At 49.6% G+C, this 18,036-nt stretch overlaps 1 protein-coding gene across 3 annotated transcripts in view; it reads left to right on the forward strand.

Moving 5' to 3' along the window:
* The first annotated feature begins 249 nt into the window (after window positions 1-249).
* The window catches only part of MTF2 (metal response element binding transcription factor 2), a 61,846-nt gene continuing 44,059 nt past the window's right edge, over window positions 250-18,036 (forward strand). Inside the window, exon 1 of one of the 3 annotated variants that reach the window (XM_075936549.1) lies at window positions 250-545. Coding sequence is in view for 1 of the 3 variants with exons in the window: in XM_075936551.1 (XP_075792666.1) it covers window positions 541-545 (5 nt within the window). In the remaining 2 variants the exon portion in view is untranslated. The remainder of the gene's footprint in view (window positions 546-18,036) is intronic. The other 2 variants (XM_075936551.1, XM_075936550.1) reach the window with 2 other exon arrangements.

Consider the following 18,036-nt stretch of genomic DNA (forward strand, 5'->3'; position numbering starts at 1 on the left):
CGGCGCAAGGGGTTGGGGGGGGGGAGGAAGGAGGCGGGCAAGGCCTGCGGCCCCTCCCCCCAGAGGTGTGACTGAAGAGGGGGAACAATAGGTAAGTCTGGAGTACGAGGATGCTCTCTTGGCTCTGCTGGAACTAGTTCCGAGGGCGGAGGAGGATTCACATCCAATCATATCTAAAGTAGTTCCTCTTTGTTCAACAGCGGCAAAGTCAGTCTGTGACCCGTGTCCTTCCGCGGTAGTCGATCCTCCTCTCCCCGCCCCCTGCCGGAGAGCGGCAGCGCGGCGCTTGGGGTGGGGGTGAGGCGCTTTGTTTTTTCCCACAATGCACCAGCTTCTCCTCCGCGGGAAACAAAAATGGCGAACGGCTGCGGCGGCGCCGGGCTGTGTGTGAAGCGGCTCTGACCCTCCCCCGCTCTCCGCCCAGCGCGGGCTGTGTGGGGCGCTGTGCACCGAGGGCCCGGCGCAGAGAGGCTCCGGGGGGAGGGTGCTGAGCCCGCTGATTTCCCTGCATGAGGCGGTTGGCACCACTGGAGAGACCGAATGAGGTGAGGGAGGCCGGGCTCACGGCGGCGGGGAGGGGCGCCCGCTCCGGGACTTGCGTGTGTGGGGGGGCAGCTAGGGAGCCTCACCCGCCGTCCCCCACAGAGCGCCCCCCCAAAGGGGGAGGAAGAGTTGGGTCCCGAGCGGGGGAGAGCTCAGCCCTCAGCCGTTCTTCTCCCTTCCCCCAGTGCTGTATTCGTTATGGGCACCTCTGGTTTTGTGGGGCATATTGGGTCCGGAGGACTTAAAAAAGAAGGGCCGTCTCCGAGGTTGACTCTTCACCGACAGATAAGGGAATTTGCAAGTGCTCTGTGAAGACCAGACAAAGGGGAGAACACCAGTAATGTCACGTCCCCATCTTGGCGTTACTAGGGGGAATCTGGGTGGTTTGGGGTGTCGTTGAGTGTTCAGACGATGGCCTTCAAACAATTGGGCTGGCTGTTGACAAAGTGATTCTATAAAAGCAACACAAAGGGAGGGGAAAGTCTTATTTGAAGGTCTATTAAGTTTTTATGCAGGTAATGTTCTCTTTTACTGTAGCACCTTTCATCTCAAAGATGGACAAATTATAACAAATTTAATATATTGCCGAGGAACTTGTAGATGTTTCTTCTCCAAAACGGTGGAGCTTGAAGGTTAGCGTAACTAGAAAGTAGTCTCAGCACTTGCTCTTTTAGCACTTGAACCACAAAAGAAAATGGGTTGATGTTGGTTGGTTTTTTTTTTTTTTTAAACAGGAGATAGATGAACCCTAAGACCAGTGTCTTTTTGGCAGCACTTAACCATTTGGAGTGCTTAGGATACAATTTGAATGAAAGAAGCTATATAAAATTACAATCAGCATTATTATTTCTCTAGGTTAATATGTATCCTATGAATTTCTAATAGTTTGGCCTTGGTTATAATTTAAAAAATGTCAAAGCATGTTAGCAATGCAATTATAATATGATCTATCATCCCCCATAAGCAAGGTAGACTGGCTGACTATGCAGGGGAAATTGTGATGGTAACTATACATAAACTAATGTCAAAAGCACTGAAGTAATCAATAGAAAAAAAAAATTGTTAATATTTATTTGTAAGTAGACTAAGCGAGAATGTTAACAGCGATTACTTAAGATGTCTATCCCTTTAAAACAGATTAAAGATTATAATTCATTTCAAAGCATTAGTTGAAGATGAAAGGTTAAAAAACCCTAAGTAGTGCAATAGGGGAATATAGACTGATAAACTGACACCATTTCAATTTGTATGAAAAGAGAACTGGAGAGAGAGAATAAGGGGAAACAAAGAGATTGAGAGCGAAAGAAAGGGAAATGAGCAGAAGGAGGCAGTGAAAGGGGGGAGGGGATATCTGTAAGGAGCTGCATGCTCCTGAGATGTGGACCTTTATTAAGACTGTTCCTGAAGGAGCTTTAATGGTGTAGTTATGTTTTGTGTGGCCCTACAGGTTTGGGAGAACAGGGCTATGTGCTTCTCCTCTAGAGTGTTTCTTCCTTTGTGATGGTAGGTGCTTTCTCATACATGATATTCACTCTGCTTCTGTAAGGTTTGTTTAATCTGGCTGATGTCCAGTAAAATAGGTGGAATATTTTTGCAAACATAAATGTGACAAGGTGAAGTATGCTGTATACTGTACCACTTCAAATTCCAAAAGTTAGCCTAGACATACTAAGGTTTTTTTTTCAGTTTACTCTGGAGAAAACGCTAGGGGTGGGGGTGGAGAGAGGGCCCTGTGTGTGAGAGAAGAAAAGTAAATAGCATTTGGCTATTAAAGTGTGGATATCCATATTCTTGAGAGACACTTGAATGGAGGGGTTATTTTTTTGAGTGCTTCTGAGACTGGCTTTAAGGAGTCTATTAATTATGCTAGGTTTGGTGGCTTTTTTGTAGAATTAAAAGTATTACTTTACATTATGTAACACAGTTTAGATTAAACTTTGTATTTGCACACCTAGCTTTTCGGGTGTGACTGATTTCCTTAGGTAGTCAGTTTCACCTTGTTTGTGGGGGCTGTCTTCAAGGGAAAGGAGAAAGAAATGTCTCTTAAAAAGCCAGGAGGAAGGTTGTAAAACCACAAAAAATGCCAGAGGGTCCATCGGGCAGTGTAATATCTGAAACTACTTCTGATGTTTTGAAAAGAACTATATTCAGGTTGATAGCTAGGGGTGTAAACGAGTAGTCGACTACAATTAACTGATAAGCCTAGACTTATTGGCTAATCTAATCAATTACTTGCATTCTCCCCCACCCCCACTGCCTCTGATACAGAGGCAGCAAGATGGGAGCAGGAGCCAGTGCTGGGAGGAGCTGGCTTAAAAGCACTGATGCCATGGTGTTGCCTGTCTCCTGCACAGCCCCATGCTGCTGCCTCTGAGAGGCAACCGTGGAGGATGCCAGTGCAGAGGAGGCTGACACAAAACAACCTTTGCCCGCGATGGGCCCAGGTTCTGTCAGCGGGGAGCTGGGATCCCCTGCAGATAGGGGTCTGTTGCCGGACCCAGGCTGTGGTGGACAGAGGCTGCTTCACAGCAGCCTTCCCCTGCTTCCCTCCCCCCTCGGTACCCTCTATCCGCAGGGAGCTCGGACTCCCCACAGACAGGGGCTGCAGCCACTCTGCACTTCTGCCTCTGTTTCAGAGGTAGCAGCACAGGGCATCAGGCAGCCAGTCTGTGCGGGGAGCTGGTTTTTAAACGGGTTCCCCTTGTGGACCAGCTCCCACCTGGTACCTTGCGCTGCTGCCTCTGATAGAGAAGCAGCAGTGCAGGGTGGCAAGGGGGCTCCCCGGGAGAGGAGCTGGATTGCACTGGCTGCCAGCCCTGCCCCTAGGGACTATAGAGTAGTCGAGTAACCGATGATAATTCATGTGGTTACTTAGCTATTGAATTACCCAAAGCTAACATCCCTATTGACAGCATCACTTCAGAAACAGATCATCTTATAAAAAATACAGGTTGTATTTGTCATGGAGGTTGAATTTAAGGGAAGAAAACTGATGCATTCTTCCTCAGTTCTGACACATTTCTGGTGTTAAATGACTTCAAAAATCACTTTCTTCTGCTCAGCTATAGATTATGCCAGTGTCTCCCAACCTTTTGAGCATACGGATCTCTTTTCAATGTATTAACATATACAGACCTCCCCCCCAAACAATATAGTTGTGCCTGCAACCTGCATGTCCCTCAGCATGTCCTGCTTCCTGAGCCATGTCCCTCAGACAGCTTGGTAAGCAGGGTGGGCTGAAGGATGTGATGGCTGCTGGCACAGAGCCTCTCAGCTCCCAGCCGCACAGAGCCTCTCAGCTCCCGTGGCTGGGATCTGAGAGGCTCTGTGCCAGCAGCCAACACAGCCCTCAGGCCACGTTGCTTCCCATGGCTCAGGAAGCAGCTCGGGCTGGGGGACTTGCTGGCTGCCAGCAGCTCTGGACATTTATTTTAATTTCTATTTTAAACTTTCTGTGGACTCCCTACAGTACCATTGTGGACCACTAGGAGTTTGCGGACCACAGGTTGGGAGCCACTGGATTATGGTGTAGGCGAGGTCTACATTCATGGGGAACATGAAAGCAAGATACGCAACTCCAGCTATGTTAATTATGTAGCCGGAGTCTGTGTATCTTGTTTTGCATTGCCCTGCCATCCCCACGTTGGGAGGCTGATGGGAGCAAATACTCCTCTTGCAAGCAGGAGTATGGGCATGCTATCTGAGTTTGATTTAGTGAGTCTTAACTAGATTTGCTAATCGAACTCTCGAAGATCCATTGTGGCAGGGGTGATTTTCTGTTTAGTGTAGACGTGGTCATAAAAAGAAATCTAGGAAAGATTAATTGTTCTTTATAAAGCTGTGTGTGTATGACACACACGCACATATATTATGGGGTGTGTGTGTGTGTGTGTGCGCGTGCATATGTATATGCACACACACACAATCACATTAATGTTGTGGTAACAGGTTTAGAGAGGAGTCCACCATTCTTGGATAACCCTTTAGAGATTTTTTTTAGTCTTTATGTAGATTTCATAATTAATTACACTGCCTTTCCATAATTCAAATAAGTTATTTTTAGAGTTTTGATGATTTTCAGAGAATGTGATTATAAGATAAGGAAGTCTAGTGGCTTACCCAGTTTTCCCATTTCTTTACTTCAGACATTTTTAATAATCCTTTTGTGGAATAGCATACTGATGATATTCACTTGTAATCACAGTTGGGGCTAAAGTAAACTTTAACAGTACAATGAATATCGCTATTGAAATGAGTGTGTGAATACTTAAAGAACAGATTTTTGAGAAGATATATATTCAGTCCATTGGCTTACAGAAGTCTCTTAAACTATCCAATACTTTTTAAAAAAATCTCAAAACAGAAATGACAGCAATTATGCATTATCAGTGTACTTCTACTATTCTTATTATTGTAACAGTAATACAACAACAGTGAGAGGGGTTGTCTCCAAAACTAGCACAATTAGCATTACACTGCAAAAGCAGTTGTAAACCATATACATGTAAGTCCACCTTAATTACTTTCATGTTGTAAAAAGAGCCAAATGATATGAAACTGATTTGTCCCATTTTTGTCTTTCCTATGCTTAAAATATGCTTTTACCTTTCACAACCTGGCATAAGAAATAGAAGAATCTGGCTTCTTCTAGTTCTTTGGCAGAAAGACTGTCAGAAATTAAAAGGTTCATAATTAAACAGTTTTAAACTAGGAAGCTTAAAAATAGGACCATAGAGTCTTGTGGAAGGCTTTACTGGGAATATTATGCATTAACTCTAGCATTAGTGCCCTTTTGGACCCTTTTAATGAATATGAATTGAAGTTCCTTTTTTCAGTATTCAGTGCCAATAACAATATTTATAGGCTTATTCCTTTAGCACTACCAATATATTTAATATTTTTCTTAATTTCTATTTCATTTACACTTTACTAGTGGTATACTGTTTATTTGGAGTGATAGATTTTATACCTTAAGATCGGACACAAGTAGATTATCAAGCTAAACATGCTATACTTAAACATTGATTCTATAATATGTCCCCATTTTCAGGGCCTCCACTCAAAGCATCCTTGACAGCTCTATATTGATAGTGTCAGAAAACTGGGGTTAACTATACCAACATAGATAAAAATAAACCAGAAAAGCTGGCTGATACATCTGTGAGCATGTCATAAATGTCTAGGCTTAATAACTTAAAGTTGACACATTTATGACTGCACTTAAAGTTACAGCAGTGCAAGTGTACTACAGGTTGAACCTCTGTAAACTGGGACTCTCTGGTCTAGCAACATCTGTCGTCTGGAAGGACCACGGAGAGTCCCTGTGGAAGGCTGGTGGCCGAGGTCTCCACAGCTGGGCTGCCAATTGCCAGCCAGCCGGGCTTTCATGCAGGGCCATAGCCTGTGTTGCGTCAGCAGGGCTGCATGGTGGGTACTGTAAGCTGCCTGGCTTAACAAGGAAGAGGGGAGAGGAGACTGGCAATTCAGCGGGTTTGGGTGCGGGGTAAGGGAAGGAGCCAGTGAGGCTGGTGGGCTGTGGAGGGGTGCAGTAGCAGAGGGGTCAGAAATGACCTTCCCTGGTCTGACAAAATCCCTCATCTGGACTGGTCAGGTCCCAGTGAGGTCCAACCTGTATTTCAGTGTAGTCCAGTGGTTCTCAAACTTTTTAACCCATGGACCACCTGGTTCAATGTAAATCTTTCCACAGAGACTACCAGTTGCTAGTGGAAACTCACCATTAATTACATAATTACACCTGAGCCATTTTGCTAGTGATGCAGCTTGGGAGAGTGGTTTAATTTAAATTATTAAACAGATTAAGCGCTTTAACTTTCTCATGTTAGTTTATCAAACTTCATTTTAAATAAAATATTAATTTATGTCCAACACAAAAGGTTTCAATGTTTTCTTTATTTATGGCAGGTGTGTGGAACCATTTTTGTATCAGGGGCCACTGTCCCACAGAAAAATTAGTTGGGGACCACACAAGTGAGAAGTAAAAATCCCCAACCCTCACTGATGTGACCCCCAACTGAGATTCCTCACTCTTCTAGTGCTTCAGCCCCACTCAAGGGTAGTACTCCAGAGGTCAAGATGGACACATGACCGGAAGTAAAGGGTGTCATGTGACTCCTCTAAGCACTCCCACCATCCTCTACCAATACGGATGGGTTTGTCCCCCACAGAATCTCCCCATACAACTAGCTTGCAATTGCATGAAACCAACTGACATTGCATTAACTCTTGAGGAGAGGCCTGGGCAGTGTTCCCTCAAAGATTTTTCCACCCATGAGTGGAGTGAGTTTTGTCTCGTGTACCAGTACTGAGTTCATGTGCGCTTGTTTGGATGTGTGCTACTATGGCACCCAAGTTAATAAATACCTTATAAATCTTTCTCTTTTCCCCTCTGTTCCCATGTCTCCTCCCCTCGCCCTCCGCTCCCCTGGTGCCTGCTGCCCCCGCCCCTCACTCTCCTCAGCCCTTTGAGGACCTGTCCCCTTCCCCATTCTCTTTGATCCTTGCACCATCCCTTTGCCCACTCCTCTTCTAGCCCCCCTCCTGATCATCTGTAGCTACCCTCCCCATCCCCTCTCCTAACATCTTCCTTTACCTACCTGCCCTGCCTCTCTCCTCTGGTGCCTTCCACGTGTCTGCCTTCTGCTTCACCCCCACAGTATCCCTGGCACTTGCACCTTCCCTTACCCCTGCATCTTCCTGGTGCCTCCACTTCCGACCCAACCTGGAAACTGCGCGCCATTGGAAGTGGCCCTTGCTGCCCACTGGCAAACCCCGCAGGGAGCTGCTGACGTGTTGGGAGGGGGCGGGCATTGCTGCTGCGCCGCACTACTGCCTGCGAGGCTGTCCCAGAGAGGGAGAGAAATGGCAGTAACATTTCTAGACCGATCAGGGTGGACTTTCTGGGATATTCCCCTACTTGATGGGGCACTGGGACAAAGCATTTAAATTCAGGACTGTCCCGGAAAAACTGGGACGTATGGTCAGCGTATGTGTTGATCATGTATGGTATTTTACTTTCCTTTACTGCCCGGTCTTAGCACAAGCTGTCTTAAGGAACTCTAGCTCATGAGTTAGGGAGAGCTTAAGGGGGTTGATTAAATAAAAGTTGATTTCTGTTGTCTGAAACGTTTATATACTCAGTCTCACTTGCTATCAAGTAACACCCAACATGTGGGAAAACCTCTCTGAAATCAATCATAAAGGAACATACATTCTCTTTCACAAGATGCAATCAAGACCCATTTCTGCTGATGCCTATTGAAAAAAATTGTCAATTAACAATGGCTTGACTGGCAGATGGATTTGGCACATTAAACACTTAAAATTGTATAAGTGTGTTTCTTTGTCTATCCTTTATGTTGTTCCAGAACAAAATACATTTATTCCTTGGGGTATGGTCTATATCTTAAGTCAGTGGTCTCCAACCTTTTTACACCCAAGATCACTTTTTAAATGACAGACCAAGCCAAGATCTACCGCCCCACCCCTTCCTTGAAGCCCCGCCCTCTCTATTCTCCTCTTCTCCATCACTTGCTATCCCCAATTCCTTATTCTGCTGCTTTAAAAAAAAATTCTTCTGTAGGAAGAGGTTTTTCCAACATTTGGCTTGTCTAGACTAGACCAAATGTCAGAAAAAATGTTCTTTTGGAATATAGGGGTGACTGAAAGGGCATGTTTGCTCTTCCACTAAAAGAAGCGGATGAACAAACCCTGGATGCAGAAGAGTTTTTCTGGGATATCTCCGGAATCCTGAAAAACTCCTGCAGTCTAGCCGGACCCTCACTGGGTTGAGACAGGATGTGTAGTCTCTGGGGTGGGAATGAGGGATTTGGGTGTGGGAAGGGGTGAGAGTTGCAGGCTCTGAGAGGAAATCTGGATGCAGGAAGAGGTGGAGAAGGGTACACTGGCTCGGGGAGGGGGCTCCATGCCGGGCAGTGTTGGGGTACTAAGCAGGCTACAGGCTTGTGGATGTGAGGGTGCAGGAATTTGGGTTGGGGTATGTGAGGGGCTCAGGGCAGGGGATTCCAGTGTATGATAGGCTCAGATCTAGGGTCTGGGGAAGGGGGAATGCAGAAGTGGTTGTGGCCAGATGGGGGTTTGTTGGCCAGGCTTCATTTTTAAATAAAATACTATGCCAAACACAAAAAGTTTCTGCATTCTTTATTTGAGAATGACAGGGAACCTGCCTTGAGTGAGGGGTCACTGACTCATAGAAAAGTCAGTCGGGAGCAGGGGACACAGTACTGGGGAGGGGTGCTAGTGGGTTCTGGGGCAGGGAACAGGGTGCCAGTAGGGGCAGAAGGGAGGGGCCAGGGTGCCAGAAGGACAGGTTTCTGCAGCTGGGGACAGGGTGCCCGGGGAGGGTGGGGGAGAGGGGGCAGGGACGGGACAGGTTTCTGCAGTAGTGGACAGGGTGCCAGAGGGAACTGGTTTCTGCAGAAGGAGGGCAGGTTTCCGCAGCGGGGGGGAGGGAGCAGGGGAGAGGGAACGGGAGCAGGAGAGTGGGGGACAGGTTCGGGGGCAGGGAGTCCCCTACACCAGCCACAGAGGGAAGCCTCCGTCCCGTGCTCCCTCCGTGGCTGACTCTCCCTCTCTCCCCCCCCCCCCCCCCCCCCGTGAAGGAGGGAAGCTCCGTTGCGTGTCTCTGTCGGGCCTGACCCCCAGCGAGCAGGGAAGCCCACTCAGGTGACACCTCAGGGGTGACCCTCCTCCCATGCGCGCCTGCCCCGGGGCCAAAACCCCCGCGCGTCCCTGTCCTGGGGCCAGCCCCCCCCCCCCAATGGTGCAGGAAAACCCCTGTGCGTGCCTGCCCCAGGTCCGAAATACCCCCCCCAACCCCACCGTGCTGCACAGGAAAACCCTGTGCGTGCCTGCCCTGGGGCCAAACCTCCCCCTCGGCACAGGGAAACCCCACGTGTGCCTGCCTTGGGGCTGAAACACCCCTCCCCCATGCGCCTGCCCTGGACACCCTCCCCTCCCCCAATGCGGCACAGGGAAATGCCACATGCGCCTTTCCCGGGGACAGCTCACGCCTCCTGTGCCGGTGCAGGGAAGTCACCATGCTCCTCTTCCGGAGCCAGGGCCCCCTCCCACAGCGCGCCTGGCAAAGCAGCCAGTGCACTTCCAGAATTCCCAGAAGTGACGCTAAGCTGCGGGAGTTCTGTCCACCCACGGGAAGCCGGCACTATCTCCATTTTTGCTGGAGATAAGTACTGGGGCTTCTCAGGTGTAGGTGGAAAATGAGGGAGGGGGAGGCGGAGGGCCCGGACATCTCGCGATCAACTGGTCAAGGCCTTGCGATCGACTAGTCGATCGCGATCGACCTGTTGGTGACCACTATCTTAAGTGTTTGTACAGTCTGGTGCAAGTTCAGCTCCAAGTGGTACTGTACTGAAATATAAAAATCTGTAAAAGTAATCTATTGAGTGTGTGGGCTAGGACAGGAAGTTTGGAAATCAAAACATATTTTAAATATTATTTAAGCTTTAAAGTGTTCCATTAAAGTAGAAAATACTCAAATATATACAAGTCTGTACAGTAATCTGTGTTACAGCTAATGAGAAATTGATTGTGATGGAAACTCTCAATTTACTATAATGCATTAATATTATTCAACAATGGTAAAGTTCTGCATTTATGAAGTTGTCGATTTAGATTATAGGTCACATCTGCTTTTCTTACAAAGTAATAATAAAAAGTGAATTTAAGCTTTGTTTTAAAACTGCCTTAGACAAAGAAAGGATGGGGAGGAGAGAGCTTATACCATTTTGTTTTTTATGATGAGAAGATTTACCTGGCATTGCTCAGGTCCTTCAGGGCAGAGGGCTGAGTATATGTGTAGAGAGACTGGACTCAGGGCAGGGGGTTGTTATCTGTGGTAGGAATGTAAAGGGTTAACCAGTTACCTGGTAAGCATCACCCTTACCAGGTGATGCTTACTGGAAACTGATGCCCTGACTGGGCTGCTCCAGCCTGGCTGGGCCCAACAGTTACAACATAAGCATCACCCAGGATCCCAGTTAAATGTTATGTTTAACTGGTTAACTTTTTGAACCAGATGTGTCCCTAGCGTTTGTGGATGTTGCAGTCAGGGATGAGGGGGCTCGGAGGGGCTTGGGGCTCAGAGTTTGTCTGGGTTGCAGATGCTGGGGGGGGGGGGGCAGGTAGGAGTTGTACTGAAGGGGTGGCAGCTCCCTGGGCTGGTTGCAGCAGGGGGGCCATGCTGGGTGGGTGACAGCTCCCCAGGGCTGGCTGCCCTGGCTAGTTGGCGGGTGGAAAGCTTATATACAACCCTTCTGCCCCAATGGGGTTATAGTTGTTCCCATCCCCATATTTGGCCCCCGGCTACTCTCTTCTGGCCCCCTGCAGTCATTACACAGTACAGCTGTTTTTGCTAGCAGCCTCCCCTCTTCCCGTGTTACGAAAAACAATTGCATTCCAGGCACATCCCATTGTCCTGGCACAGCCAAACTAGGGATGTTAAAATTAGGGATGTAAGTGGCTAGCTGAGTAATCATCTACTTGCTTCTTCCTCCCCCCCAACCCTCTTCCCCCACTGCATCTATATCAGAGGCAGCAAATGAGGGAAGCAGGAGATGGTGCTGGGGGGAGCTGGTTTAAAAGCCGGTTTCCTTCAGCACTGTCTCTTAGGGTGCAGGGGAAAGGCAGAGCCACAACAGTCTCTGAGCCAGGACTGTTCGGAGCCGGCACAAGCTGCCCCCAGGAGCTAACCCTGCTGCGGCTCTGCACTTGTAGTAAGAGCTTGGAGGAAATTGCATTGACTACTCAATTAGCTAATTTACGGTTACTTAACATCCCTAGTTAAAATTTGTTTATTTTGGTAAATGTGTACCCGCTGAATTTTTCAATGGGTACATGTTTACATGGGGAGGGGAGGGAAGGCAGGTCTGCAGGAGCCTGTGCACACAGAGAGACAGATTAAAAGCTGGCTTCGGATGGACTCCTGCCTGCCTCCCCACTCCATGCTGCTGGTTCTGATACACCACTTAAGTATAAAATCACACCTCACCAAAATAATTAAATGGTTTATAGATCAGGCCTTAGAAAGGCTAGGTGGTACTATATCTCGTGGACTTAGTTTTTCCGAAATGTTAATCATTGACGTTAAAAAGGAGTAAGCAAATTTTAGGGTGTGGCTAAATAGTTTCCCCTGATAATTCCTTTTCCTTAATTCTTGTTATAACGTCACTAAGTTTTTTGCTTGTTGTATGCATTCACTTAATACTTGCTCCTTCTGTCCCCTGCCTTTTTTTTTTCAATCCATGTAATAGTACTAAGTGTTCAAATTGTTAGTAGGGGAAGTTGTGCCCAAGAAAAACGACTACGTCTAGACTGCAGGCTTCTTTCGGAATAAGCTTTTCCAGAAGAGATCTTCTGGAAAAACTTTTTTTGAAAGAGAGCGTCCACACTCATTGGATGCTATCTTGCATTTAAAGCCACCCAGAACCAGTTCAGGCAGGGCATTAGGTCAGCAATTTCTTCCAGGTGCTGTTGCCTAAGGCTAGCTGAGATGTTTCTCCGCTTCTGCTACTTGCTTGCCTATATCTCTGAGGGACAGCAAAGCATTTGCAGTGTGCGCTCTGGTTGCCCAGCTTTTGGACACCACAGCACACTCCTTGACATGGAGCTGGAGCTGCCTCTGGACACACGATGACCCTGTACTTCCATGATGCAGTTTCTGCAGCACTTTGTGCAGGCCGCCTTTGTGGTGTTGCAGGAGATTGACATCAGTGGGACTCTCTTCCTGGCTGTGGGAGCAAGGCCCTTGCAACTGCACCCCACTGTGGAGAGACCGTTCTGGAGGCTGGACACCAGTTCTAACTGGTGGGACTGGTTGGTGATGGAGCGGTGGGATGACCAGCAGTGGCTCCACAACTTCAGAATGAGGAAGGCTACTTTCATGGAGGTGTGTGCCTGGCTCACTCCTGCTCTCCGTCAACATAACACCCAGATGTGACCTGCCATCCCCCTGGAGAAGCGGGTTGACATTGCCATCTGGAAGCTCGTCACCCCAGTCAGCTACCAGTGTGTGGGCAACCAGTTCAATGTGGGGAAGTCCACCATTGGGGCCCTCCTCATGGAGGTAAGGCATTCTCTGGTTGCAGTCCCTTGGGGGGAGGGAGGGAGAGTACTGGAAGGGGGATCCTAGGGGAAGGGGGGGGACTCTATTCCCAGGGGGTTCTGCAATCCCTTGGTGGGGGGGTACTGGAAAGGGGGACTCTAGGAGAAGGGGGGAGAAGCCCTATTCCCAGGGGGATCTGCAGTCTCCACCCTCACAGACCTGCAGGGAGGGTAGCCTCATAGGGGGTGGCTCCTAGAGTGTTTGGAGGAGGAGGGGTCCTCCCAAGGGCTCAGGCACCCCCTCTGATTCTCTGTTTTGTGTGTTTCTTTGTCTCCTTGTGCAGATGGTGAGGGCCATCAACTCAACCTGCTGTGCAGGGTCATCTGCCTGGGAGACCTGGACCCTATCATGGCCGGATATGTTGCCCTGGGCTTCCCCAACTGCGGGGGAGCCATAGATGGAACCAACATCCCCATCTGAGCACCAGAACATCGAGCCACCCCATACATTAACCTCAAGGGCTATTTTTGTTGGTGCTTCAGGACCTGGTCGACCACTGCAAACAGTTTATGGACATTTTTGTTGGGTGGCTCTGCATTTTCAGAAATTGCAGCCTCTACCACAAGCTGGAGTCTGGCACATTCTTCCCCCAGCAAAACATGGTCAAGGACATTGAGATGCCTCTGGCTCATGAAGCCCTACACTGGCCACCTGGACCTGATCAGGGACCATTTCAATGCCTGATTGGGTAGCACCTGCATCCAGGAGGAATCTGCCTTCGGATGTTTGAAGGCGAGGTTTAGGTGCCTCCTGACCCGCCTAAATGTCAGGGAGCACAACGTTGCTGAGGTGATCTTGGCCTGTTGTGTTCTCCACAACATTGTGGAGAACACAAGGGGAGACCTTCCTTCTGGGATGGGGGGCAGAGCCCGGACGGGAGGGAAGGGCCTTTGAGCAGTCTCTCACAGCAGGAATCCACCAGGCCCATCAAGTGGGGGTGCTTATCAGGGAGGCCCTGAGAGAGAGTTTCTCTCAAGGACCCAAGTAACTCTCCCCAGGGCCTCCCCACTAGGGGCCTGTGCCTTGCCCCCCTTTGCCTTTCCCACAACAACTCCCTTCCCTGTACAGTCAATAAATACAACAGTTCAGCTGAAATCTTTGTGGGGTGTGTGTGGTGTCTTGTTATTTTTAAAAAAAGAAAAAGAAACTGGGGCGGGAGAGGAAGAAGGGGGGGCTCAGAACTGGGGCTGGGAGTACTGCGTGGTGCAGCTGGAAGTTCTGCTTTGGGTCCTGGAACCTTGGTGACCTCGGGAGTGGTGGGGACAGGGACAACGGGGATAGGCAGGGGGAGGGCGGGTCTAGAGGAGGAGCTAGCATAGTCATGGTGGGGGGGGGGGGGGAGCAGGGACAGGAGCCAGGTAGGCCATCCTCTCCCGTATGGTGGCACACATTGTGGCCCTGCTGCACCAGCTCGGTCCATATTTGTGTCTGCCATTGTGTGTCATCACTGAACGTCTGGGCCAGGGTTTGCTGCATGTCCTGGAGGATGGCCATGTGTTCCTTCATGAGGTCCTCCTGGACCCTCCGGCATGTGTGGCTCCCCCAGGATCGGGTGGCTGGCTCGTCTGCTGGTGATTGCCCATCAACGACAGCTGGTCCAGCTGTGGAGAATAAAGAGGGAGAGGTGGTCAGTCATCCATGGAGACACTGTCCCTGAGCCCTTGCCCTCCTCTGTGAGCTGTGGGCTACAGTCCTCGGGCAAGAGGACATTGCTGTCCTGGGAGCAAGGCCATGTGTGGCCTGGACAGTGGGCCCTTCCTCAAGAGGCCCAGAGGTGCCCAGGGGCCATGTTTCCCATGGACCCCCACCTCCCTCCCACAGACAAGCAGGCAAGGGATGTGTCCAGCCACACTTGGATCCCATGAGCAGGAGAGAGAAGGCCAGGCTGGTCCAGGTCCATCTGGGTCACACGCATACCTGCACCTGGCAGTGCTGTCCCCGAGAGCGGGTGGTGCCTTGAGAGAGCAGGCATGCCCATGTGCAGCACTCAGTCTGTGTGCGGGTAGGCACGTATCCTTGTTCCCAGCCTGCTTACAGCAGTGGTTGGTGGTGGGAGGGTGTTCCCACCCCGTCCCTCTGGGGGTCAGAAATGTGTCTGGCCTCCCCAGATCCTGTGAGCAGGAGCCCAGGGGGGTCCAGGGCTGCCTTGTGGGGCTGCGTGCTGCTGACTGCAGAGCATGGACTGCAACGTGAGGGCCTGCCCTGTGTGTGTGGAAAAACTAAGAGTACTCACCTGATGATCCCTCCCTGGCCTTGGAGGATGCCTGGGAGACATCCAGGTCCTGGGATAGCAGCTCCAGACTTAGGGTGACATTGCCTCCTTGTCATCCTCTGGGACCCCTGCCTGTGTGAGGACAGGCAACTCCAACCCTGAGTTGACGACAAGGGGTGGGGAAGGACTGCAGCCCCCCCCCCCCAGGATGCAGTAGAGCTTGTTGAAATAGGAACAGGAGTGGGGTCCTGCCCCAGAGCAAGAGCTGTGTGCCCTGGCTCTGGTGTAGCTTTGCCGCAGCTCCTTAACTTTGCTGTGCACCTGATCTGGTGGCCCCTTAACTTTGCTGTGCACCTTAACTTTGGTGGCCCCTCGCGGCCAGGGCCTTGGCCATCCAGCCGTAGATATCGCCATTGTGCTGTTTGGAGTGGAGATCCTGGAGGGTCTCTTCCTCACCCCACATCTCCAGGAGGGCCAGGATCTCCATCCAGTCCATGACGCGCATGCCTTTGTGCCCCTGACAGGGTCCTGGGAGCCCTGGGCATGTTCCCTGTGAGGGTCTTTGCTACTTGAGGCTGGGCCATTAGTGCCCAGATGTATGGCAGTGGCAGCCACACAGTGAGGTACAGCTCCCAGGGCCAGCTTCCTACCACAAACCTTGTTCTGGGTGCCTGTGGCTTTAAGACCTTCCGGGAGATGGGAAGTATAGAGTTGTAATGAGTTTGGACGGAGTGGCCAGCAGGGCGTCCGTGTTATTTCCTGGAAGCCTATTTTTCCACAGAACTCCCTCTTCTGCGTCCACTCATGCCTTTTTCCAAAAAAGCTTTTTTGGAAAAGGCATTCTTCCTTGTAGAAAGAGGTTTATTGCGGTCAGAAAACCCCTTCCATTCTTTCGATTGTTTGTTTGTTTGTAAAGAACACAATTGGTGTGTGGATGCAAATATTGTTTTTCTGGAATAAGACCCGTTACTCCGGAAAAGCACTGCAATGTAGATGAACCCAAACTGTCTACTTAGGGATGTTCCTCTCTCAGGCTTACGTACTTGGGGTGCTAAAAATGAGCTGTTGCTCAGAATAGATCATAACGATACTTTCTTTTTTCATATTTTGAGCAGTATAATTTTAAGGGTTAAATTTACTCATTTCAGTAAATAAAATATTACTGGCATTTATATAAAGTGATTCTCATTTCACATTGTTTCAGTTTCTGCAAAATCACTAAGATAGGTTTGTATCAGTTACTTTCATGTCCAATTACCCAGGGTTTTTCTACCTCTTTGATAAGGTTGTGGGAAGGAAAATTGGAATCTTTAATATTTTATGGACCTTTAAAATATATGAAACTTTTTTAGAATGAACATAAGACTTTTATTATAGCTAGCCAACTTCTAACGTTTAAGAAATTTCTGGAAAAGAGAGTCACTATGTAAGTTGGACGTTTAGTAGTCCAGTCTTTGCTACTTCATTGTGGTGTTCTACCATGTACCACTAAGATATACTTGGTTTTGAGTGTGTGTATATAAATCTATTCTCATATACAGCAGCAGCTGGCCTATAGGGTAGAGCGTGGTCTCCAACCTTTTTACACCCAAGATCACTTTTTAAATGACCAACCAAGCCAAGATCTACTGTACCGCCCCTTCCTTGAAGCCCCGCCCTCTCTATTCTCCTCTTCTCCATCACTTGCTATCCCCAAACCTTAATATTGCTGCATTTTTCCCAATTCTTCTGTAGGAAGAAGTTTTTCCAACATTTGGCATGTTTAGACTGGACCAAATGTCAAACTCCTTCTTTTGGAAGCTCCCTTATTCCTCGTGGAAAGAGGAATATAGGGGTGACCGAAAAATCATGTTTGCTCTTCTACTAAAAGAAGCGGAAGAACAAATGCACCCCTGGATGCAGAAGTGTTTTTGTGGGATATCTCCGGAATCCTGAAAAATTCCTGCAGTCTAGCCGTACCCTCGCTGGGTTGACAGGATGTGTAGTCTCTGAGATGAGAATGAGGGATGTGGGTGTGGGAAGGGGTGAGAGGTGCAAGCTTTGGGAGGAAATCTGGATGCAGGAGAAGGTAGATAAGGGGATGCTGGCTCGGGGAGGGGGTGCCAGGCTGGGCAGTGTTGGGGTCAGACGTAGGGTTAGGGTACTAAGCAAGTCACAGACTTCTGTATGTGAGGATTCAGGAATTTGGGTTGGGATATGTGAGGGGCTCAGGGCAGGGGGTTCCAGTGTACGATAGGCTCAGATGTAGGGTCTGGGGGAAAGTGGAGTGCAGGAGGGTTATGATGCTGTGGCCAGATGGGGACTTGGTCCCATTTGGGGATTTGTTGGCTGGGTTTCATTTTTAAATAAAATACTATGTCAAACACAAAGTTTCTGCATTGTCTTTATTTCTGAGAAGGGCAGGAAACCTGTTTTGAGTCGGGTCTCTGACCCAAGAAAAGTCAGTTGGGGCCACACAAGTGAGATGCAAAAAAACCCTCCTCCAACCCCCCGCACCCAACTTCACTAATGTGGCCTCAACTGTGTTGGTGGGAACAGGGGACATAGTACTGAGGAAGGGGGGTAGTGGGTGCTTCGGCAGGGGACAGGGTGCCGCAGCTCGGGACAGGGAAGAAGGGACAGAGTTCTGGGAGTGGGGATGGGGACAGAGTTCTGTGGCTGGGGAGTGGGGGCAGGGTGGCAGTGGAGGCAGAGAGTCTCCTTCATCTGCCGCCTCCCAGGATTCTTCCCCTCCCCCCAAGGGAAGCTGACGCATGCCTCCTCTGGGCCCGGCACTTCCGCCCCCCCCAACCCCGACTCCCTCCTCCATTCCTCCCCCCCGGGGGTGCAGGGAAACCCTGTGCGCACCCGCCCTGGGGCGGAAATGCACATACCCCACGCATGCTGCACTGGTGCAGGGAAGTCGCTGTGCACCTCCTCCGGGCCGGCGCCCCCTCCTGCAGTGCACCCGGCAGAGCAGCCAGCGCACTTCCGGACCCCCTGGAAGTGGCGCTAAGCTGTGGGACTTCAGTTCTCCTGCGGGAAGCCGGCACTACCTCCATTTTCGCTGGGGGTAGGTAGTGGGGCTTCTCAGTGGTGTGCGGAATATGGGGGGAGCCCAGACGCCTTGCGATCGACCAGT

This window comes from Pelodiscus sinensis, chromosome 9 (assembly GCF_049634645.1).
Source record: "Pelodiscus sinensis isolate JC-2024 chromosome 9, ASM4963464v1, whole genome shotgun sequence".
In the NCBI taxonomy this organism is placed as follows: domain Eukaryota; kingdom Metazoa; phylum Chordata; order Testudines; family Trionychidae; genus Pelodiscus; species Pelodiscus sinensis.